General features: G+C 36.0%; 1 protein-coding gene across 4 annotated transcripts in view; it reads right to left on the bottom strand.

Moving 5' to 3' along the window:
• Positions 1 to 25,495, bottom strand: part of SYCP1 (synaptonemal complex protein 1) — a 110,796-nt gene that overhangs the window by 60,756 nt on the left and 24,545 nt on the right. For all 4 annotated transcript variants that reach the window (XR_010583610.1, XM_045365098.2, XM_045365107.2 and 1 more), the window contains exons 13-16: positions 19,870 to 19,964; positions 19,190 to 19,374; positions 17,830 to 17,897; positions 9,983 to 10,044 (exon numbers count right to left, since the gene is read on the bottom strand). Coding sequence is in view for 3 of the 4 variants with exons in the window: in XM_045365098.2 (XP_045221033.2) it covers positions 9,983 to 10,044; positions 17,830 to 17,897; positions 19,190 to 19,374; positions 19,870 to 19,964 (410 nt within the window). In the remaining variant the exon portion in view is untranslated. The remainder of the gene's footprint in view (positions 1 to 9,982; positions 10,045 to 17,829; positions 17,898 to 19,189; positions 19,375 to 19,869; positions 19,965 to 25,495) is intronic.

A 25,495-nucleotide genomic window follows, 5' to 3' on the forward strand; every position in this document is an offset into this window, starting at 1 on the left:
CAGGCTCAAGCAATTCTCATGTCTCAGCCTCCCGAGTAGCTGGGATTGCAGACACACCGCCACCACGCCCAGCTAATTTTTGTATTTTTAGTAGAGACAGGGTTTTGCCATACTGTCTAGGCCAATCTCAAACTCCTGGTCTCAAGTGATCTGCTCACCTCAGCCCCCCAAAGTGCTGACATTACAGGTGTGAGCCACCATGCCCAGCTGAAAAACTCAACAAATGTTTGTTAAATGAGTAAATGAATTATTGCATTTATTCCTCACAATCACCCTATGAAATATGTACAATTATTTTCTCCGTTTCATAGATGGAAAAACTGAGGCATCAAGAGTTTAAATTGCTCTTGGTCATACAGCTAGCAGGTAAAGAGCTGCACACCAATCAAGACATTCTGATCCTGAGAATCCAGATATTAATTGTTGTTCATATATAATGAGACGGCCAAGTAAAAAGAGCACCCTGGAGAACCTCCGACCAGCCTGCTTACTGGAAGGACAGGGCAGGGCCTTAGGAAGTTCATGCCATTTGCAGGGGGGATGAGCTTGACCCCTTCTGCTCTTATGTGGTAACCAGGAATTCAATCTGTGATACAGAAAGCCTGATAGCAGGACTGTCTTTGCTGAGAGTCCCTGTGGGCCTTTTTGTCCTTTTCACCCAATAAACCCTGCCCTACTCACCCTTCAAAGTGTCTGCAAGCCTAATCTTTCCTGATCCTGTGACAAGAACCCGGTTTTTTCCTACAACATACTGTTTGCAAAACATAAGGCTTGAGAAAGGGTTAGTGAGATGCAAACCAAAAAAAAAAAACAAAAAACCTTTTTCTCTTTCACTTCTAAGCCTTTTTTCCTTCGGATTTCTTCTGAGGATAAAGGAAACTGTGCCCCCACTCCTATTGCTCCTGAGATTCGGAATGTCGGCCTCAATCCAACACAGCCTTTCCATGGCCTTTTCTTTCTTTTTTTTGGTACAGATGGGCGAGCAGCAGTTCCCCGCTGCCCTCCCCTCCCTGCCAGAGCTGGGACGCATGACCCAAGGGCCCCGTGAGGCTGGCTGGCATTCCCTGCCAAGCGCCCGTGGAGTCTCCCACTATCCCAGCCAGGGAGTCCAGTTCCATCCCACAGCAATTATGCTTCTCTCCCTAGTGGAGGAAAAACTGGCATAAGAATAATAGGTTCTTCCCCCAGGCATCCTTTTCTCTTCTCCACCCTGTCAGCAGTTAACATAGCCCTGCATCTAAGCTGTCTCATCCTTTTCTCTACCTTGTCAGCAGGTGACTCTTACACGAGGTTTTTTTTCTTTTTGGAAGACATTTTGCTGGGCCGGGAATGATGGGGATCACTATTTATATTTTCTGTAGTTTTAGTTGTGAGAAAGGATTTGTGAGGTTCGTCTTAAGCTGCAACCAATCTAGTGTGCTTTGCATGACTTTCTGTATAGTCCACAGCAAACTTTGCTGCAGGCCTCCACCTTGTTGTCCTTGAGAGCAAGACCTGTAACCACGTGGCAATGTTTTATTCTAGCCTCTGCCATTTTACAATGGTGGCCCCAGGTTCAATCCTAGCTTAGCAAATGAGTCCTTTATGGTTTCATATCTGCATAACCTTTTGCTGCTTACTGACTCTCTTCCCCTTCATGAATTGCCTTGGATTTTCCTTTCTCTAAGCCTTTAGTAAAGTTTGAAAGCCAAAAGTATTGGCAGCTTGGCCCAACCAAAGTTGGCTAATAATGGAGTTAAAAGGATTTTCTTAAGGAGCACTCAGCTTAATTAAAGTGGATATCCAAGTTATAGTTCTATTTATAAGGCCTTTATGTTTTCCTTTTATTGGACCTTGTTTTTCTGGAAAAAAAAGGTTTTTTTCAGTTGACTGAATTATTTTTCTTGATTTTGCCTTGCCACTTTTAATGTACATCTGAGTGGGGAGAGACTTCTGTTATCCTCATGGAACCCTAGGAATTAAAAGTAGATAGATCCCTCTCCCCATTTGAAAAAATCTTATGACACCTGGGGTTTTCTTCTGCCTGCCTATGTAGTTACGTATGTGTGTTGTCTCTAAAAAGAGCTCTAATTAATTGGCCTAAAGGAAGATAAGTGCTTGCATCAAATATTTTTAAAAGGGAAGATAAAAGCTGTAGTACCTTTCAGTTCATATAACTTTAATCTTTGTAAAATAAAGAAAGACTTAAAGATTATTGGTAAAAAGCAGATGTCATCAAAATATAAATAGGTGGACTAAATTACGCAGGTCAGATGCAAGGTTTGTTAAGTGTTTTAAGGTTATAAACTGCTTTTTGGTTTTGAGAACTGTTCAACTTGGTAAGGCATGGGGACATATGGAACTAGCCACACCCTTTATTAGGCAGGAAGGAGTCAAACCTTAGCTGCTCCTAGCACATACTCAAAACAACTTACCAGATTTTACATTGAAGTTAAAAATTGCTAAAAGTTACCACCATGACATATAATAGAGACTACTAGAAATAGATTTACATGTGAGGTGTGTAAGAACAGTAAAATGTGTTTTTAATTAAAGATTAGAAGAGGCTACATGCAGTGGCTCATGCCTGTAATCCCAACACTTCGGGAGGCTAAGGGAGGTGGATCACTTGTGGTCAGGAGATTGAGACCAGCCTGGCCAACATGGCAAAACCCCATCTCTATGAAAAATACAAAAATTAGCCAGGCATGGTGGTGGGTGACTATAATCCCAGCTACTAGGGAGGCTTAGGCAGGAGAATCGCTTGAACCTGGGAGACAGAGGTTGCAGTGAGCTGAGATCATGCCACCACACTCCAGCCTGGGTGACAGAGCAAAATCCCATCTCAAAAAAAAAAAAAAAAAAAAAAAAAAAGGTTATAAGAAGGCATTAAAAATCTAAATTCTTGCCTAAGGTTAAAGAATTGTTTCAAAGTAGATAAAAGTTCATACAAGTGGTGGAAGGATTGTAAAAATTAATCTTGCAAAAACTCTTGTGTGTGCATATATTGACTAAATTTAAAAGGGTACTATAAGGTTTTTCTGTAAATTGAGCATTAAAATAAAAGCACAAGAAGGTATTCATAAGGCACTAATCTGCTCTTTAGCAAAATTTGTAACAGGTTATAAAAGTTTCTGAATCATGATTTTGGCAAAATAAATGATTTATGTAATCTGGAATTCTATTTCATAACATTAAGTGTTTTAAACCTCTAACATATTTAACAGGCTTCCCAAAATCAAACCTCAGTTTCAAAATTGCCTTTCCTGACGCCAGACTTTTCTGATGCTTCAGAAGGGCCTCTGGAGTATCCAGAAAAGAGGTAAATAGGATTATGTGACACGTTTAGTTACCTAGGATTGCCAAAATGGTGTTCAATATTCTTTAGGTTATATTTTGGCGAATAATACTAATATATGTTCCCAAATTGTATGGGATTTCTAAAATTCTAATGTCTGAGTATGCTATCAATCACAATTAAGGTTAAGTTATTGTAAACCAAGGAGATACCAAACTTCTTTGTCAATTGTGTTTCTAATTGTAACTACCCTGGGCATTTCGTTTTTCACAATTGTTGTCTTGTTTTAATTCTTTTCAAAAGATTGTTTATAATAAGCTATAGAACTTTGACAAGTGCTCTCAAATACAGGTCTGATAACTTTGAAGATATGACACAGGAATAAAGGGAAATGTACAGAATTCACAAAGAGCTAAAATGTTCATGAATATCAAGGAAAACAAGAGCTAATTGAATGAATTCAGAAAACTGAAGCAATCTTTTTGACTTTTTCTTGGCATATTGCTGATACTTGTTTTGTTTTTCAGAATAAAAGAAACATTCTGGACTATTTACAGCCTTTAATAATTGAGTAAGGTATACTCTTGTGAACAAAATTTAGAGCATGTTTGTTTCTCTCTGCCTGGTTCCTCTAGAATTTGGAAACTATCTGTGAGTATTCTTAACTTATGGCAATATAGTTCTTTGCATCAGTGCAATAAGAATCCATTTTCTTTTGCAACAGGATGCAATTAAAGAAACTGGTTGTTTCACCAAGTCTTTGACTGGAAGGGTATGCTTCCCTTTAAGGAGTCAAACTTGACTCACAGAGCCAATAAAAGCCCCTTGGGAAAAAAACTGGCCTCACACCCTTGTCTGCACAGCCCCTGTACAGGGTTCCTGACCTGTGGTCAGTAAAGAATGTCACTTTCTAACAGGCCAGGAGTTCCAAGTATATCTTGGGACCTTAGGAGGAGAGGATCACCCAACTCAGAGGTATTTGAGGATAGAAACCCATGGCTGGGCTTAGCTTTAAAAGGACTCGTCTGAGATTCCTTGTGGAACACAGTACCATCAAAGTCAATCTAGAAGTCCCATGTAGAAACAGTTATTCTTGCTGTACTTTATGCAAAAAATCAGGCCAAGTTTAAGACTAAAGTCTATTTTGCAAACAACTCAGTACTGTCATGATTTGTTTCTTTAACAAAAATGAGGATTAGAGAGAGAGAAATTATGTTTCAAAACTTATCATACATTTGTCATTACATTCTAAATTCATTAGTTGTTTTTAAGTTTTTGCCTACATTTTAGACTAACCCTGCTTGTTCCTATGAACCAACCAGCATTCTCCAGATGCAGTTCAGAAGGAAGAAAGGGGGATGAATAATGTAAAAATCTGGATCAATATTCTAGCTCTGAGCAATTATCTTGCAAATCCAGACAGATGATGGGAATAAATAGGGTGCCCATCACCTGGAGGTTTCTTTTTTGGGAAAGTAAGACCAAGGGAGCTAGCCAAAGCCAAGCACAATGCACCCAAATCTTAGCAAGCATGATGATAGCCACCAGTTATCTGGGCGTGTCACAAGACATCCTTTTCTCTCCCTTGTTGGAGGAAAACTCAATTCCACAGTGTTACCTTAGCACTCAGCTTACAATAAGGAGTCCATGCAACACCCCTGAGACACATTTTGGTCCCAAACTCAATTCCAAGGTTTGGGACAAAGCACTAGGAAAGAAAACTGGATCCAGAGGCAGACAATAATGGAAATTAAAAGGCATAGTACAGGTGAGTGTGGCTGATTCCTGCCAACTAAGCCAAGCTTCCCATTTCATGGATAAAGTCTACGCTAGTATTCATGACATAAATGAGGTCTAGGGAATTCAAAGGCTACTGACAACAGGAGAGATATAGCATATTTGGGTAAGAGCTGATACTTCCATCCTCTAGGCTCCCCTGTTAACATGAGTGAAAGCCACTAAAACACCAATGGGTGGTACCCTGTCATGGCTGCCAGGACTCAGGGATGCAAGAACAGAGGAAAGAAAGAGGAATGCCTCACTTTCCCTCCCTCATATATCCCAGGCATTTGCTAGGAAGAGAAAGGAACCAGGGATGCCTGCTCTCTTTTTCTAGATGAATAACCATTCATCTTCAGTCTGCACCCCTTTCAAATGCATCCTGAATTCCTGGGACTCCTTTGGAAAAAAACCTTTTTTTTCCTTTTTCCTCCTCTCTCCTCTCTTCACTGATAGGTAATTGTGTGTCCGTACTATGGGAGACTCCCCTCAGATGCATCCTCCAAATTGGGAAGTTAATTTCTCAAACCTTAAACTGGTCTGCTTAGGATTGGGCTCAGGGGAAGGGAACCCAGAAGCCTGACATACCAGCAAAAAGGTAAAAGTTTTTCTTACCAGTCAGGCTTTTGGCCCCCCTTTCGCCATGCAAACTGGTAAAAAGCCTTGGGATTTTTGAGTTGTCCTTACCGCCCACCCCACATTTCATTTTGATACATATTTTCTAATAACCTTGTCTGTGTCTTCTCACCTTCAGGCCATCAAACTCCAAAACGGTCATGCAACTCAGACATTGGCCCCTTTTGCCAGGAATCCTTAGATACGTCTCTGAGGGAGATTTGACTGCTGTTTTCCCAAAACAGAACCCCCTGTCAGTCGGAAGCAGTTAAGATTGGTCTTTGTCCATATCCTTATCCTTATTCTAATGGCAGTTAGATGTACTTCTTTAGAGTGGAGAATGAGACAGCCAAGTAGAAAGGTCTTCCCGGAGAACCTCCGACCAGTCTGTGCACTGGGAGAACAGGGTGGGGCCTTGGGAAGTTCGTGCCATTTGCAAGAAAGAGGAGCCTGGCCCCTTCTATTCCTGTGTGGTAACTGGGGATTCAATCTGTGAGGCAGAAAGCTTGCTAGCAGGACTCTCACTTTGCTGACAGTCCCTGTTTCCCTTTTTTCACTTTTCACCAAATAAAAACTGATCTACACACCCTTCAAAGTGTCTGCGAGCCCATCGTCTCAGCCCAAAATCTCCTTAAGCTGATAAGCAACTTCAGCAAAGTCTCAGGATACAAAATCAATGTGCAAAAATCACAAGCATTCCTATATACAAATAACAAACAGAGAGCCAAATCACGAGTGAACTCCCATTCACAATTGCTTCAAAGAGAATAAAATACCTAGGAATCCAACTTACAAGGGATGTGAAGGATCTCTTCAAGGAGAACTACAAACCACTGCTCAATGAAATAAAAGAGGACACAAACGAATGGAAGAACATTCCATGCTCATGGATAGGAAGAATCAATATCATGAAAACAGCCATACTGCCCAAGGTAATTTCTAGATTCAATGCCATCCCCATCAAGCTACCAATGACTTCTTCACAGAATTGCAAAAAACTACTTTAAAGTTCATATGGAACCAAAAGACAGCCTGCATTGCCAAGACAATCCTAAGCCAAAAGGACAAAGCTGGAGGATCATGCTACCTGACTTCAAACTATACAAGGTTACAGTAACCAAAACAGCATGGTACTGGTACCAAAACAGAGATATAGACCAATGGAACAAAAGAGAGCCCTAAGAAATAATACCACACATCTACAACCATCTGATCTTTCACAAATCTGACAAAAACAAGAAATGGGGAAAGGATTCCCTACGGGAGGCGGAGCTTGCAGTGAGCTGAGATCCAGCCACAGCACTCCAGCCTGGGCGACAGAGCAAGACTCCGTCTCAACAAAAAAATTAAAAAAAAAAATAAATAAAAAATAAATGGTGCTGGAAAAACTGGCTAGCCACATGTAGCTGAAACTGGATCCCTTCCTTACACCTTATACAAAATTAATTCAAGATGGATTAAAGACGTAAATGTTAGACCTAAAACCATAAAAACTCTCTAGAAGAAAACCTAGGCAATACCATTCAGGACATAGGCATGGGCAAGGACTTCATGTCTAAAACACCAAAAGCAATGGCAACAAAAGCCAAAATTGACAAATGGGATCTAATTAAACTAAAGAGCTTCTGCACTGCAAAAGAAACTACCATCAGAGTGAACAGGCAACCTACAGGATGGGAGAAAATTTTTGCAATCTATCCATCTGACAAAGGGCTAATATCCAGAATCTACAAAGAACTTAAACAAATTTACAAGAAAAAATCAAACAACCCCATCAAAAAGTGGACAAAGGATACAAACAGACACTTCTCAAAAGAAGACATTTATGCAGTCAACAGACACATGAAAAAATGCTCATCATCACTGGCCATCAGAGAAATGCAAATCAAAACCACAATGAGATACCATCTCACACCAGTTAGAATGGCAATCATTAAAACATCAGGAAACAGGTGCTGGAGAGGATGTGGAGAAATAGGAACACTTTTACACTGTTGGTGGGACTGTAAACTAGTTCAACCATTTTGGAAGACAGTGTGGTGATTCCTCAAGGATCTAGAACTAAAAATACCATTTGTCCCAGCCATCCCATTACTGGGTATATACCTAAAGTATTATAAAGACATATGCACACGTATGTTTATTGCAGCACTACTCACAATAGCAAAGACTTGGAACCAATCCAAATGTCCATCAATGATAGACTGGATTAAGAAAATGTGGCACATATACACCATGGAATACTATGCAGTCATAAAAAAGGATGAGTTCATGTCCTTTGTAGGGACATGGATGAAGCTGGAAACCATCATTCTCAGCAAACTATTGCAAGAACAGAAAACCAAACACCACATGTTCTCATTCATAGGTGGGAATTGAACAATGAGAACACTGGGACACAGGAAGGGGAACATCACACACTGGGGCCTGTCATGGGTTGGGGAGACAGTTTTACGTACTCCTTTCTAATTTGTATATATTTATTTTTCTTGCCAGAACCTCCAATACAAGGTTGAATAGGTATGGTAAGAGCAGACATTGTTCTTGACACTGCCTTTCATCAGCAAATAGGATGCTAGCTGTAGGTATTTTGTAGATGCTCTTTATCAGATTGGAGAAGTCCTCATCTATTCCTAGTTTGCTGAAAGTTTTTTTTTTAATCATGAATGAGTGTGAAATTCTGTCAAATGTCTTTCTGCAACTATTGAGATAATTATATTATTTTTCTCCTTTATTACTTGATACAGTAAATTACGCTGATAGCTCAAATTTTAAACCAACCTTACATTTCTGATAAATCCCATTCCTGATAAATTGTTTGATGTAATATGGTCTTTATCATGTATTAAAATCTAGATTAGATTTACTAATACTTTATTAAGAATTTTATATTTATACTCATATTCATAGGGATATTGGTCTGTAATTTTCCTTTATTATAATATCTCTGTTAGGATTTGGTATCAAAAACCTACTTGAAAATTGTTTTCACTCTTCTATTTTTTGGAAGGGTTTGTGAAAGACTGGTATTATTTCTTCCTAAAGTGTCTGACAGAATTTACTAGTGAAATCATCCATGCAGAAGTGAATCATTATATAAAAGCCAATGCTTTAGTATCCATTCAACAAATATTTATAAAGTGTTACAAAGTGTCCCTTTCTGTACTAAGTACTAGAGTCACAAGGTAAACAAGCCAAAGGCTCCTAACCCTTACATACATTCATTCCACTATTTATTTATTGAGCACCTACTATGTGCCAGCCACTATGCTAGGTAAGGAGTCTAAAGGGTGAATAAAGCCTTAAATAGTAATACCAAAAATAAATGTATTTCATTTGTGATAAGTGTTATAAAGGAAAAATTCAGGGTGCTATGGAAATAAGCCATACAAAGACCTAAACCTAGCCTGGAGTATCAAGAGAGGTTTCATAAAGCAGTGACATTTAAGCTAAGACCTGTATAAGCATGCATTAATAAATCTGAAAGCACTGAAAACATTATTATTAGTTGCAAACAGTTTGTCCCAGAGCAATTAAATGGAGAAAAAAAAAGTATTTTAAAATAATGCTTCCAAGGGACAGAAGAAGTAGGAGCTGCAAAATCATGTAGAGATATGATAGGTAAACACAAAATCAATTAATCAGTCACCATAAACATTATTATTTTCTACATCAGGGGCCAGAAAACTGCAGTATGCAAGACAAATTCAAGTCTCTTTTCCTAGACCCTTAAGCTAGGAATGGTTTTTATATTTTTACAAGGTTCTTAAAAAGAGAGAAGGCAAAAAGGAGGAGAAGAAGAGAAGAGAGACCATGTATGACCCACCAACTGTAAAATATTTACTATCTAGTCCTCTACAGAAAGTTTGCTGACCCATGTTCTATACACTGCAATCAATTAAAATATAATGAAATTTTACCCTACATCTTCACTAAACATGATTCTACCTGAACATTAAACATAGGTACTGAATATATATCATACACCTTTTTCAAAATTGCATCTTTATTGTTCAAAGGGTACAACGTCCAAAATTACCAAATTTACAATCAGCTACATAACATGCAAATTTGATCTTAGTGTGCTATCAACACATATTCAAATGATATAAACAGCTTGATGAAGACAATTAACAAGGTATATAAAAATTGGTATAAAAATGCATCTTTACTTAAAACCAAATATAATTTTTACATTTTTGCTGAAAAAAATAGTATAAAACATCTATAGTGTGAGAGTCTGTAAGTTAAGGGATTCAATATTCTTCTGAAAAGTAATTGCTATATATTAATAGGAAAGACTATACTTACCAAGACTTTTTTCAATTCTTCAAGTTCTACTTCTTTGTTATTTGTAAGCTTAGTCATCTCTTCTAAAATAAGCAAAAAAAAAGTGTTAAAAAGCTGGATTAAAATAATAGGAAAAGAGACAGAAGGAACAAGCATAATACTATGCAAAAGGGAAAAATCAGGAGAGATAAATGCAATTAGAGCAATGTAAAGCATAGAGGAAGTCCAAATCTAACTATGCAAAGCTAATTAAAGATAAATATTAATAGTGATGTTTCTATAAAGTTAATGCCATTGCCAAATAACCCAACATTCACAAAGCAAAATAAGCAATAAATCTATATAAAATATATTTGAAATGAGGTCAGAATGTACATTTACCTTCAACTCATCACTGTCTAAACATCTGACCTTTTAATCGTCATTCCAAACTTAACAGAAGTGACTCTCTTTTTTCAAGCTAATTCTGAGCATCGTACTTTGGATTTCAACATTCCCACCTCCTCTGAGACTTTGCTCTTATACTACCAATATACACAGATTCTATGTAGAGGAATCTTTAATTTCCCCTATCTCGTCTAAACATTCTATTTGAATATAAAACAATATCTGACCTTTCTGCTCTTTCAAGCAACTATCAAATTTCTTAGTTTGTTTTGCCAACAAATTCCTATTTGTTACCTACACATCTCATTTTGAACTCCAAGTAAAACTAATGCCTATCACCATAATAATAAAATTATCATCTTAAAGATCACCAATAACCATTTTGTGATACAATTCTTAAGTCTTCATCATTGTGGAGATTTGTACTATTTGATACTATTAACTTCTCCCATTTTTTCCTCTTTGATTTTGCACTATTCATATTTCCTGTTTCCTCTCTAACTCCTGCTCTTGTTTTCTTTGCTGACAGCCTTCTTTCTTGCCATCCTAAAAAATAAGGCCCAATGTTTTTCTTTCTACACTTCCACGAGTTCAACATTATGCTAATAAATTGAAAAATCTTTCCAGCCCAAGCCTCCCGCATTTTTCAACTTTCTTATATTTTTAACCTGCCCACAAAAGATGAAACCAAAAAAGAACTGCCTACAGAGTTACCTAATATGTCCAGCTGTCAGCTAAAACTTTATTATGTCTGAAATATTGTCCTTCCTCGCTGTGAAGGGTCATTATTGATTACTGGAGATGTAATAGACTTACTGAAAATTTCTCAAACTCTGTACATTTTTAAAAACACTTGTAATAATTGTCCACAGTCTTCAAGGAAAATTAACAAAATATAAAATGTCAATATAGAATCCAAAAGAAAAACCTGACATATACATAGCTTATTTAACCAGAAAGTGTATTTCAGGTTAAAATATTTAATTTTTAAAAACTCAAAAACTGATTAAAGACAGTGGACTGAGCATGTTTCTATATGCTCTCTCACCCCAATCCCACAAAATTAAGAAAAAAGGTACAAGAAAAAATATATATAAAAGAACAACATTAACAAAATAAGAGAATATCATTAACAAACCAGAAAATTAAGGAATCATTGGAGGAAAAAAAATTCACACTAATTCAATGAAGGCTATGTGGAACAACAAGACCAAGTGACCATACCTCTCACCACAAAGCCTACCTCAGGATAAAGTAAGGATCCTAGGAATTTGGGTGGCAGACAAGGTAGTGTTCCAAATAGCTCATTATTCTTAAGCAGGATAAACATCCCCTATAGTAAAAGACAAGCCACTATGCCCACCTTTCCACACAGCAACTCCCACTCACTCCCATAATCAGAAGAATTAGATTGTAATACACAGTGGGAAAAGATGAATACTTATACATAGATGAGTCAACAATCAGGTACCAACAATTTGTGAAGAAAAGCAAAACAATGAAAAAGAAAGCTCCAAATTAAACTGAAAAAAACTAAAACCCAAAGAAAAAGAGTTAATAGAGTAAACAGAAACAGGTATTTAACTAAGTATAATGTTCCAACAGGATACCAGATCCCTGATATAAATTACCTAGAGCTCTTAGAAATTTAAAATTTGACAACTGAGATTTTTAAAATAGCAAAACAGACATAAAATTTAAAGATTGAATTAGCAAGGGAGAAACAAATTTAGAAAAATAGAGATAGAGATGAGATAGATAGAGATAGAGATACAGATACAGATACAGATAAAGATAAAGATACAGACAGAAATAGGATAGAGATATCTCCCAATTCAGGAAAAAGAGCAAAGAGGTAGAAAACGTAAGACAAAAGTTTAAAAACCAGAGAGGCTTCAAGATGTCTGATTAGAGGCATCTGCCCACTCACCTCCTCCACAAAGAAGAACTAAATTAGTGAGTAGATAATTACACTTCAAATAGATCCTCTAAGAACACTGAAATTCAACAGAGATGTGTCAGGAAACACCTAAGGCAAGGAAGGAGAGGGAAGTGAGGCAGCCTGCTCAGGATGGGCTGGGAGCCTGGAAAGACTCCCTAATCCAGGGAAAGGGTAAATGAGAGAGCCCCAACTATCCACAGTCCCACTGCAGACTCCTGCAATCCTAGCCATTGTAGACTCCTTTGGGCCCTGAAATTAACCTAGGTAGCTGACTAGAGATCTCACAAAGGCATTGCTCCAGAGAGGGAGTTCATGTTGAGTCCCACCCACCCTCTGAGTTCTAAGCAGCTATAGCACAGTGCCATTTTGAGAGCCCAGCCCCCAGGAGACTACATCTTACTCTGAGGCCCAACAACCCCTGCATCTCCATATCCCTGGAGCCCCACTGACATACCCCCAGCCAATACTCACTGCTGACTACTGCCACCAAGACTGAAGTGCACCCCACTGGCAGCAACCCTGCCCCCTACCAACAGCAGGACTGTCGCACATCTTCCCGTGCCCCAGGGAAAGTCTCCCCCTCCCGCAGCTGCTACTACTGGCTGCTGCTGCTGGAGCCATAGCAGAAGCCAATGGCATCAATCCCATGTCATCCCAGCAGCAGGGCCATCACACATTTGCACACACCCCAAGGACAAGCTACCTTGCTCACAGCCACAGCCACAACCACTGCCACTGCCAGCTACCAGGTGAAGCCAGAGCCACTAGCAGCAACCTCATTGCTCCCAGCAGTGGAGTCACATACCCTGAGTACAGGCTCACGGACAGCTGATGCCTGGGGCTGAAGTGCACACTCCTCAGAGGCCTGCCTATAGCTGCTGCCACCTAAACAATCCCATCATCCCTGGCAGCAGAGCCATAGCACACTTGCACATACTCTTAAGGGCAGGCTCCCCCAGCTCACCACAACTGCTGCAGCACTCACCTGAGTGCTCCACCAGGGGCATAGGAATCACCCCACCCTGCCCACCAGAGCCAGCACCTATAAACACAACTAGGAAGCCTGAAGAGAGGCCCACCAGGACTATCTCTGCCCCCTCAAGTGCCTGAGTACACTGTCCAAGAGCCTAGGGGATCACACTGCCCCATCCACCACCATTGGCACCTAAGCACTCCTCCTGGGTGCCCGACAAAGGGTCAGCCAGGCCTGCCACTACCACCACAGTTGGCACTCACCCACATGCACTTGCCTGTAGGCCTGGGGACTGGCCCACACAGTCCATTGCAGCCACCGCATTGCATCATTTTTCTTTCCTTCATAGCACTTATGCCAATTTATAATTAAATATTTATTTGTGATTATTTGTTTTGTATGTTTCTCCAAGAAGACTGCAAACCTCGTGAGAACAAAGACATGTCTGTTACATTCCTCATTACGTATCCAAGGCTAAATAAGGAATAAACATCTAAGCCTTACTTTGATAGTTATTATATTATACATCTAATAATCAAAGCAGAAGCAATAGAACATACTAGGAGGGGAATCTGTTACATAACCAAATTGAAAGCAAAGATGGATCCAGATATGGAAAAATGAGTACAAGAATAAGACACATTTACAGCAATATTAGATTAAACTGAAGATGGGCAATGCATGAAGCAGCAAAAAAAAAAAAAAAACTGTAACAAGTTAAGAAGCTGGGAAAAAACTGCCAACGATTTCCTATTGCAGTTGACTTCAACTCACTTGGTATGCAGTACTCCCACTCTTTAAATGAACAATGAAAAGATAACTGATATCTAAATAGTTTGAACTTAGACAATGAGATGCCTCTTAAATTTGCCACATAGAATAATCAGATTTGTATTTTTAAAGAAACACTCTAGCAGCAATGTAGAAAATGATCAAAAGGTGGCTATCCTAGAAACAAAAGGACTGACTCTCAAGCTACTGTAACTATAATAGCACTGGTCAAAGATGTCTGACTTAAAAGATACAAGGAGTAGGGCAGCCTATATCTGAGCAGTACACAGGTTAAAAGTGTTTTGAGGATTGAAACTGCTGAGGAAATAATGGAAGACCACTTTAACCAAGATGTAAGCCTAAGAAAATACCATCAAGGAAGAATGTAAAGTGTAGCCAGGAAACAAAGAAGAAGGAGAGCTGTTGGGGTAAGAAAAGAGATTTTAAAGAAAGGTAAAGCAAACAGAAACTTAGTTAAATATAGCACGGGATGAATAAAGATTAGGACAAATGGGGGTAATGTGAAGCACGGATTGATGATTAATCTTACAAATACAATTTTGGTACCATTATGTTCTTTACATGCATCCTGAAATTCTAAAACCAAGAAAGAGAAAATGAGGAATTGAACTGTTCTAGGTCTGTGGAAATCAAGAAAAGGGAGATATTCAAATGATAGTTAAGAGGAACTTTTAAGTTAGTTATATTTTATGAGTTAGGTGTCAAGGAACACCAGATAACCAATTAGCAGTAAAGCATAAGGGAAAGAGAATAGTACAGAATATCCTTCAAGATTTCTGGTTTTGAGACTATATTGTCACCCAAAGAAGTTCAGTACCTATGTCATTGTTAATGCTACTTTCCTACACATGATGTTTCCTACACTCCTTCATCCTCTACAACTATCCGAAGCCTTAAAGCCTACTTTTAAATTTAAATCTACCTTTTCCATAAAGCCTTTTCCAACTATGCAGTACACATTGCTATCTTAGGCTTCCTCTTGGTATAAGTATTAACATACCTCCATCAATAAGAAATCTATAAGCATTCACCCAAAATATGTAAGTGTGTATAAAATATAAATGCATATTTATATTTACATAAATGTATAATCAATGTTATAAATGTTTATAAATATAAATTTATAAAATATAAATATGTATTATAGTATTCATTATAAAACAAATTTAAAATATAAAAATAAATAAAAATAAAAATTCTAATATTTTCTTCCCTTTTCCTAAAGGAAATTTTGCTCACCCCTTCATTTTGGACACCATTACTATAAGGGTTTTATGTGTTTAACCTTTCTCCAACAATAATCAGAGATTTCTCAAAAGGATGGTATTTTACTTCTCTACATTCCTACAACATCTAAGGCAATGCTAAAAAACATACATGGTTCTATTTCATAATTCTAGAATACTTTTTTCAAATTTGCCAAAATATATTGCTCTACTATGAGAAAATCATATAATAATACAAAATAGCAGTCACTTAATTTCAATACTAGACTGAATTATTACAAATAAATATCCATTAAAGACATTTTAAGAAACAAAATTATTCCTTAGTCTAAGACATTAAATTAAACAATTCTAAAGAAAATAACTATAGGTATACAAAAATTAACTCAATGGATTAAAGACTTAAATGTAAGACCTAAAACCATAAAAAACCTAGAAGAAAACCTAGGTAATACCATTCCGGCCATAGGCATGGGCAAGGACTTTATGACTAAAGCACCAAAAGCAATGGCAACAAAAGCCAAAATTGATAAATAGGATCTAAACTAAAGAGATTCTGCACAGCCAAAGAAACCATCATCAGAGTGAACAGGTAACCTACAGAATGGGAGAAAATTTTTGCAATCTACCCATCTGACAAAGGGCTAATATCCAGAATCTACAAAGAGCTTAACAAGTTTACAAGAAAAAAACAAAAAAAAACCATCAAAAAGTGGGCAGAGGATATGAACAGACACTTCTCAAAAGAAGACATTTATGCAGCCAACAGACATAGGAAAAAAGGCTCATCATCACTGGTCATCAGAGAAATGCAAATCAAAACTACAATGAGATACCATCTCACACCAGTTAGAATGGCGATCATTAAAAAGTCAGGAAACAACAGATGCTGGAGAGGATGTGGAGAAATAGGAACACTTTTACACTGTGGTGGGAGTGTAAATTAGTTCAACCATTGTGGAAGACAGTGTGGCGATTCCTCAAGGATATAGAACTAGAAATACCATTTGACCCAGCAATCCCATTACTGGGTATATACCCAAAGGATTATAAATCATGCTACTATAAAGACACATGCACATGTATGTTTATTGCAGCACTATTCACAATAGCAAAGACTTGGAACCAATCCAAATGTCCATCAATAACAGACTGGATAAAGAAAATGTGGCACATATACACCATGGAATACCATGCAGCCATAAAAAAGGATGAATTCATGTCCTTTGCAGGGACATGGATGAAGCTGGAAACCATCATTCTCAGCAAAAATATCACAACGACAGAAAACCAAACACCGCATGTTCTCACTCATAAGTGAGAGTTGAACAATGAGAACACATGGACACAGGCAGGGGAACATCACACACCAGGACCTGTTGGGGGGTGGGGGGCTGGGGGAGGGATAGCATTAGGAGAAATACCTAATGTTAATGACGAGTTGAGGGGTGCAGCAAACCAATGTGGCACATGTATACCTACGTAACAAACCTATGTGTTATACACATGTACCCTAGAACTTAAAGCATAGCAATAATTTTTTTAAAGTAAGTATAGGTATATATAATGATTTAAAACAGTACTTTATGCTCGAAGGAGGAATAAAAAATGGAATGGTTTATATTATAACCTTTTTAATTTAAACTTATCCTAAGAAGATAAAATTATTTGCATTTGATAGTACAATTTTAGATGATAAAGGGTTAATCTATAGTGGAAAATTAAGCCTCACAAAAATAAGCATAAATATGGTCCAAAAGTTCATACGGTCCAAAACCTAACTACTTGTGAAATGTAAAGCACACATTTCAGATACTAGATAATATTTTAGTTGACAATTATTTTAATTATATAAGTAGTTAAATCTAATAATAAAGCTTATATAAAGTTATGAAAATATTTTATAAAATATTTGCCAATTCATGAATATTTTTAATTTATAAAAATTTTGTTTTCACTAAAATTGGAAAATATTTTATGCTTTGTAATTTTCTACATTTATAGATATGAAGATTTATGAAAATGAAGCATAGGTTATTAGAATTATCTAATTACATGGCCATAAATTATAAAATAACTACTGTAGAGAATGTCTCTCTCTTTTGGCCATGAAAGTTGTTGAATTTTAATAATACCTATGATAAAATAGGATCACATTTTCCTGTGAATAGTACATAATCTAACACAACAAGCAATTAAATTTCAAAATTCAATTAAACAATAACAGACATTTCTCACTAAGAATTATTAAGGTCTCTGAATCCTAAAATAAAAAAAGCAGAATATCAACTTCTCTTAGTTGTATTCTGTTAGGAGCCTCAGTCCTCTCTTAGGCTCCCCACACTTCTAAATATCTATTAACTGCATAATAAAATAGTCTTTCTTAAGTTTTAAATTTTCTACCTTCAAATATTGAAATAAAAATATTATCAAGCAATCTCTACTGGCAAATGACAGAGAGGAAATTATATTTTATTTCAAAACAGTGTTTATGATTTTATAATAAGCTAGTATTATTAAGGAACACACATTATTCTCTAAGTCTTACCCAGTTCACTTGATTTCTTTTGAAGCTCCATGGTAAGTATTTTCAATTGATCTTCACTTTTTTCCAATCTTGTAAAATATATCATTTTCAATACAAAATATTATTTTAGTCAGAATTCATCTCATAACTAAAATTGGTGCAATTCAGCAACTGATACATCTTAAAATAGATTCACCCACTGGATTCTTAAACACTTATTAAGTACCTACTCTGTGCCATACAGTGTAACATTTTAAAATAAGATATTACTATTATAAATACATAATTGTATATTACTTTTATGTAATATACATATATATCTTAAAGCTTATGGTATAAGTTTTCTCTTAGCTGTTGATGATAATCAGATTAACACATCCTAGAACTCTGAAAGAGATTGAGTATGTAACTACTATTATACTGAATTCTGCCTTAGGAACAATATAATTATGAGAATATGTATAATTTGGTTAATTTCTCTGGCTTTCTGTTTCCTCAAAGTATAACACTGAGGTAATAGGGATAGATGAATCTTAGGTAACTTACCATTTTAAAAATGAAAAATCACTGCATAGGTCAATCAAAAATATGTAAATTAGGGGAGCTAGAAAGGCTAGTTTTCCCTCACCATGCACAAGCAATGGAGAAAAAATATTGCTAGGCCCCGGCTGTGGCTTCAGAGAGAAACGTGTTCTCCTTTATCCTACCAAACTTAATTAACCATAATGCTAGTGAGACAAAAAAATAATTATCTAGGCCTCCTAACACAGCTTTATATAAATATTTCTTTAATATAAAGTAGTGAAAAATAGAGTCTTAACACTCAAGTGTTAGAAAAACCGCTATTTAGATGAAGTGAAAATACTAGTTTATTTTTTATGTAATCACATTTGTTAAACCATTTATTAAGTTAATAATTATATTAATTAAATTGATACAGAGTAATTGGTTAATTTAATAAACATAGAGTAGTACCTATACCAGGTTAGCTGCTAAACTTATAAATCAGAAAGGTCTACAGACCTCAGTAAGATAAACCCTACAGTCTAGAAGTTACTTCTAGGAAGTTAATAATAATCTACAGTCATTAAATAAATCACTGCATCAACCTTTCATGAGTTTATATATATAACTAAATTCTATGGCAAAGCACACATGGGAACTATCCTAGAGAACATCTTCTTTTACATCTTTTCCTAAGATATCTGTCTATCCAAAGAAACTTTTAAAATGTATTCCCACTTTATACATAAGATACCTGACTATAGTTGTTATATGAATTATACATCAGTTGGCAATGCAAAGAAAATGGCATTGAATATTAAAAGTAAATTGTTTTTTATTCACTTATTTTATGTATTAAAAATAATATATATTTTACCTTTGCTGTTCTGTTCTCAATAATTCTTTCAAGCTGCAGATGGTAGTTTCAAATTCAGTAACCACAAATGAATGAGCAGCTCTAGCTTTATTAAATGCTTCCATTTGAGCTTCTTTTTCTTCAGTTAGCTGACAAATTGTTTTTGTTGCTATCTGTAAATCTTCCTCTAAAGCCTTTTGAGTACTCTAAATGAAATAAAGTATAAAATAAGAGCAATGATCCAAAGGCCTTAACCAAAAAAGCGAAACTTATCTGCTTCTATACATTTACTTCCCCTTTCCCACCCTCATATTTTCCTATTATTCCTCCTCCCTACCCTCAAATGCCCACCCACTACTCTTATTTCAATTCACTATTCTCCATATCCCACCTATAGTTCCAACTCCTCCATGGAGCCTTCCTAGCCAACCCAGCCATACTATTCTTTCAATTCTTAGAACTATTGATTTATTACCTAAACTACCCTGTTGGCACCTGTCCAGGGTCTTGTATCTTAATTATACTTTTGATGTGTTTTTATGCAATGTCTCTAAACTATAGCATTTTGCAGACTAGGATTGTGCCTTCTCTATCTATTTGAAACTCCAGGTCCTTGTACATTGTATTAGTATTTAATAAATATTTGTTGACTGAGTGATAGTGTGAGACTTATTACACATTACTGAGTTTTTAAATCATACCACACTTCTTTGTAATGACACTTTAATATCTTCTAGTTCTTTAGTCAAATGATGCTGCTTCTCAATTGATTGTTTTAAGTTTTCACTCTGTAATTCTAAAAGAGAAAGTTATAAATAGATCGTAATTAGCAGAAGATATATACCAAGAAAACTAATTATTATTTGTGACAATTAGTCTTTTTCCTCCATTAGATAATAGTACAAAATGAGGGGGAAATATGCAAATATAAACACACAAATATTGGTCACCATCAAGCTTTACTGACTTACCAAGACTGTTATCTCCCAATAACTCAAAAATAAATATTTAAGGATTTACATTTTTTAACACAAATTTTATTGATTGATTACTAATTTGGATATTCATAAAATGTAGAATAAAAAGAGTGGGTTTAAAACAATATTTAAATACTGCATGCAAAAGGAAAAGATACACACTAAAATATGAAAAGTAATTTATCTCCTGAGGGTAAAATTATTCATGATTTTATTTTCATTATTGATTATCTTGTTTTTTTATTTTTCAAAATATTCTCTTTATTTATTAAATGACAAATAAAAGCTTTTGACTCCACTTAAGAGCCCATTTTTAATAAATACTAAGTCTCAGGTACTAGTCTATATGGTTCATATTTATGCACTCATTTTTAAACATCATAAAAACAATAGAAAAAAGAAGTTCATTATATTCTCTGGATTCAAATTATACAGTTTCCTTTTACTAAGCTACCTGGCCTCGGGCATGATACTTAACCAGTCTGACTACTTTTCCCACCTGGAATATTAGAATAATGATAATTATTCATATTATGAAGAGTTACCTGCTGTTAGAAGTAAACAAGATAATGCAACTTAAAATGCTCAAGCACAGTGTCTAATCTATAATCAATAAATGATAACTGCTATTAACACGATAATAATGGTGATATATGGTAGAAACTGGACCTTAATATTCATGATAATTTACAGTATATTGGTCAGGCAGGCAAATAAACAATGATTGCGCTGATAGGTACTCACTAGAAGTTCTGCGAGTTTACATAGAGGAGACACCTAAGTCAAATAAGATCAGTCAGAGTTAGAGGTACAGGGAGATGGAGAAAGTTTAAAGACTTCCAGAAAGTAGCAGCTGAGTTGAAACATTTGAAAGACAGTAAGAATTAGCAAAGGTAATGGGAGTTAGGAGAGAAAAGGTCACAGGCAAGTGTAAGAGCATGGAACACAGAAGAGATAGAATGACACATTCTGGCATCTAAAGAAAATGTATTTTAGGAGCATAAGGCTTGAAGTATAACGAGTAAGTCACAGGAGATATGATTGGAAGGATAATAAGGACAAGATCATAACAGGACTTATATAACTTGTTCAGAGTCTTCTGGTTCATAATTCATGAAGACCATGCAAAACAATGAAGGATGTTAAGCAACAGAAGTATGTGCCAAGTTTATATTTTTAAAATTCCATTCTGAAAAACCTACATAGAATGAAAGGGTCATTGGTCCAACTCTGAGGAAAAAATAGAAAAAGTAAATCTGGGCCAGGCCCGGTGGCTCATGCCTGTAATCCCAGCACTTTGGGAGACCAAGGTGGGCAGATCACGAGGTCAGGAGTTCGAGACCATCCTGGCCAACATGGTGAAACCCCGTCTCTACTAAAAATGCAAAAATTAGGTGGGCATGGTGGTGTGTGCCTGTAGTCCCAGCTACTGGGGAGGCTGAGGCAGGAGAATCACTTGAACCAGGGAGGCAGAGGTTGAGCAAGCCGAGATCACACCATTGCACTCCAGCCTGGTGACAGACTGAGACTCTGTCAAAAACAATAACAACAACAACAACAACAACAAAACAAAACAAAAAAATGAAAAAGTTAACCTGGAGAGAGGGAAATGTTGAGTAATGATTGTGGTGTCCATTATGATACTATTTCTTATGGTCTGGTAATAAATGTTTCCCCTGAAAAATCATAAGCACAAACTAGCCCTTAGTCATATATGGGAACAGAATGTATACTGCCAGAATGTTCAAAAGAGCTCCAAGCCAAAATTTAATTTGAAGTGCTCCTAAGTTTCCCCAGGATCCTAGAAAATGGAACATGCAAATTTTCTCCAGGCCTAATATACTGCTAATCCAGGCCTTAAAGAATTTACACAAATAAAGTTACATGACCTCACAATCAACAAACACAATGGGAAACAAAGCACCATGAACAGAGTCAGCAAAGTGAACAAAAGGCCAACTTAGATCTGCAAAGATTTCAGATTTTGGAATTATTGGTTATGAAACTTAAAAATAAGTATTATCACATACTTTGTAAACTAAAGGAAGATATCAGTAAATCAATAAAATTACTAGAAGTAATACATAAAATTGAAACTGAAAACTCCAAAGGGATAATGATGAGTTTTGTCATTTAAACACTCCTGTAAACGGGAATAAAAATTCAAGATCAAATATTAAGAATATTAAAGCATTAAGCTCCTGACAAAATAGGAATTTGCCAGGCCAAAAATGAAGAGAAAATAGAAACCTATAGAAGTAAGGTACCCACAAAACTTGTTTGTGCCCAAAGGGCATTTGCAAACCCTGGCAAAGTTGGACTTTTGGTTTAAAATATGATGGGATAAAGAATTTAAGATATATGAAAACCCAAAGACTACAGAGAGTAGAGAAAGTCTAAGAAGTAAACTTTTGTACAATAAATTGGGACAGTTTTGATGTAAGGAGCAAGCAAAAGTAAACCAACTCAGAGGCAGATTTGCAGCCCAGGTTGAAATCACCTGAGTGGTTCAGGACACCCCAAGCCTTCAAGCTGACTTAAGGTTGTCCCAAATGGATAGAAACACCATGTGCATGGGGGGGGGGGGAAAGCAAATCCTCCCAGGGGGATGTTAAGCAGGCCTTAACTTATTCCTATAAGTAATCTTTTTTTTTTCACGTAAAAAAATTGAGCATAAAGTCAAAAACAATAAGGCACACAAGCAAACAAGGCACTTTGACTAAAAACTATCATAAACAAGACAGAATGAGAATCACAAACATTTAAAATAAAAAATTATCAGAAAAGGAATATAAAATAGCTATGATTTGTATATTTAAAGAAAAGACAACCTTGAAAATAAGAATAGAAAACTAGATAAAGTAGAATGGCAGCTTAGAAAAAGAAAAATAACATCTTAAAATAAACATCTTAGTAACTAAAATTAAATGGAGGAATTTCATAATGTGTGAGAAATAAAAGAGAAGAAAATTAGTGAATTACAAGATAGGTAAAAAGAAATTATCTAGGATAAGGTATAGAAAGGCAAAACTGTTGAAATAGGAAAAAGAGATTAAGAGTCAAAGAAGAATTAGAAAATTAATGTAGGTTTTTACTTTGGTTTCGGGTTTGGTTTGTTTGTTTTGTTTGTTTGTTTGTTTGTTTGTTTGTTTTGAGACAGGGTCTCACTCTGCCACCCAGGCTGGAGTGCAATGGAGCAATCATAGCTCACTGTAACCTCAAACTCCTGGGCTCAAGTGATCCTTCCACCTTAGCCTCCCAAGAAGCAACATGGGTTTTTTCCCTCAACATTTTTTTCTTACTCAGAAAATGAGGAAACAGAAAGTAGAGTAAATACAATATCTGAAGAGATTATTGTTGAGAATTTCCAAGACACAATAGTAACAGACAGTAATTTATAGATTGAAGAAGTTATTAAACAAAACTAAGCCTATGAGTAAACATATTATACTGTAAATGCTAAAAATCAAAGATGAAGAAAATCTGAAAAGATACTACTGACTTCTTAAAACCAACATAGTAAGCCAGGTGTGGTGGTTCACATCTGTAATCTCAGGACTTTGTGAAGCCAAGGCAGGAGGATTGCTTGAGCCCAGGAGTTTGAGACCATCCTGGGCAACATAGTGAGACCCTGTCTCCACAAAAAATTTTAAAATTAGCCAGGTGTAGTGGCATCTGCCCGTATCCCATTTACTCGGGAGGCTGAGTTGGGAGGATCACTTGAGGCCATGATTGTCCCACTGCACTCCAGCCTGGGCAACAGAGCGAGACTCCATCTCGGAAAAAAAAAAAAAAGAAAGAAAGAAAGAATGAAAGTAAAATAATACCTTCCATGTGCTAAAAGAAATGTCTAAAAATAACATATGGTGTGCCAACCTAGAAAGACATATCATGCAAACATATCCTTTATGGATGAGAATGAATAAATAAATTTTCAGACAAATGGAATCTCTGACAGCTAATCACAAACATATTCTCACTAAAGGAGATTTTAAATATTCCTATTTTAAACAGAAAGAAAATGATCTGAACGAAAAGTTTAAGATACAAAAAAAAAAACAGCAAAGAAATTGAAAAAAAAATACATGGGTAAAATGAAATAAATACTGTCTGTATAAAACAGTAATAATAATGTCCTGTCTATAGAACTAAAATACACCTATTGTAGCACTATTCACAATAGCAGCAATATGGAATCAACTGGTGTTCATCAACAGATGACTGGATAAAGAAATGTATACATACATATATATATATATACACACACACACAAATTGGAATACTGTTCAGCCACAAGAAATAATGAAATCATGTAAAATATTATTGTTATCTACTTAATTTTTGATAATTAATACTCTTTAGGAACCAACTATTATTAGCAAGTGACAAAATAAATTAGGTAATAACAAGCAAACATTAAAAAGAAAAACAAAAATTAGCCGATCATAATTAATTTAAATGAATATTTCTAGGCAGGGTGGAGTAGTTAGTAGCATACCAACTCTCACGCTGGAAACAACCAAAAACGGCAGAATGACATAAAAGGACTAAATGGGCTAAGATTCTTAAAAGAAAATGCTGAAAGTGAACTGATAAAGTACAACTGATATCTGCCGATCTGGGTATAAACAAAAGACTAAGATGTTGTCTTAAACCAGGCAGAGAGGCCTGTTGCTAAGGAACAGAAAAGCCAGCTTACTTTTGAGACGTCTCAAAGAGCTAAAGAAACAAAATTGAAGACTTGAAAAACCTTATATACTTGGCCAGTTTCCTTTCATTTAGCTCAGTCTCTAACTGGATTCAGATAATCAACCCAACACACACCCAATTTCTCTCTAGCAGAGAAAAGACAACATCTTCGGGAAGCTCCAAGATTTTTCTTATTACAATGTACAGAATTTAATTTTAAAAATTACTGGGCACACCAAAGGATAAGAACAAATGCCCAAACAGCAAAATTAAAAAGTAAAAGTAAAAAGAAAGAAAATCAAATAGTGGTTGCCAGAAGCTGCAGGAAGAAGGGAATGGAATGCTATTTTTTAATGGGTACAGAGTTTCCATTTTGCAAGATGAAGAGTTCTTGGATGGTGAGTTCTTGGAGAAGACAGATGGTGGTTATGGTTGAATAACAATGTGAACATACTTAATGCTACAGAACTGGACACTTAAATATTATTAACGTGGTAAATTTTATGTCACACATATTTTACCACAGTTTTAAAAAAGAAACAACAGAAATAAACCAACAGATGAGACATATATTAAAATAAACAGAGAATAGCTATAAAGTATCAATGATGAATATATATTTAAGAGGTGAAAAATGAGATTTTTAAAAGAGGAGAAAACT

The sequence above is a fragment of the Macaca fascicularis genome, chromosome 1, assembly GCF_037993035.2.
Source record: "Macaca fascicularis isolate 582-1 chromosome 1, T2T-MFA8v1.1".
NCBI lineage: Eukaryota > Metazoa > Chordata > Mammalia > Primates > Cercopithecidae > Macaca > Macaca fascicularis.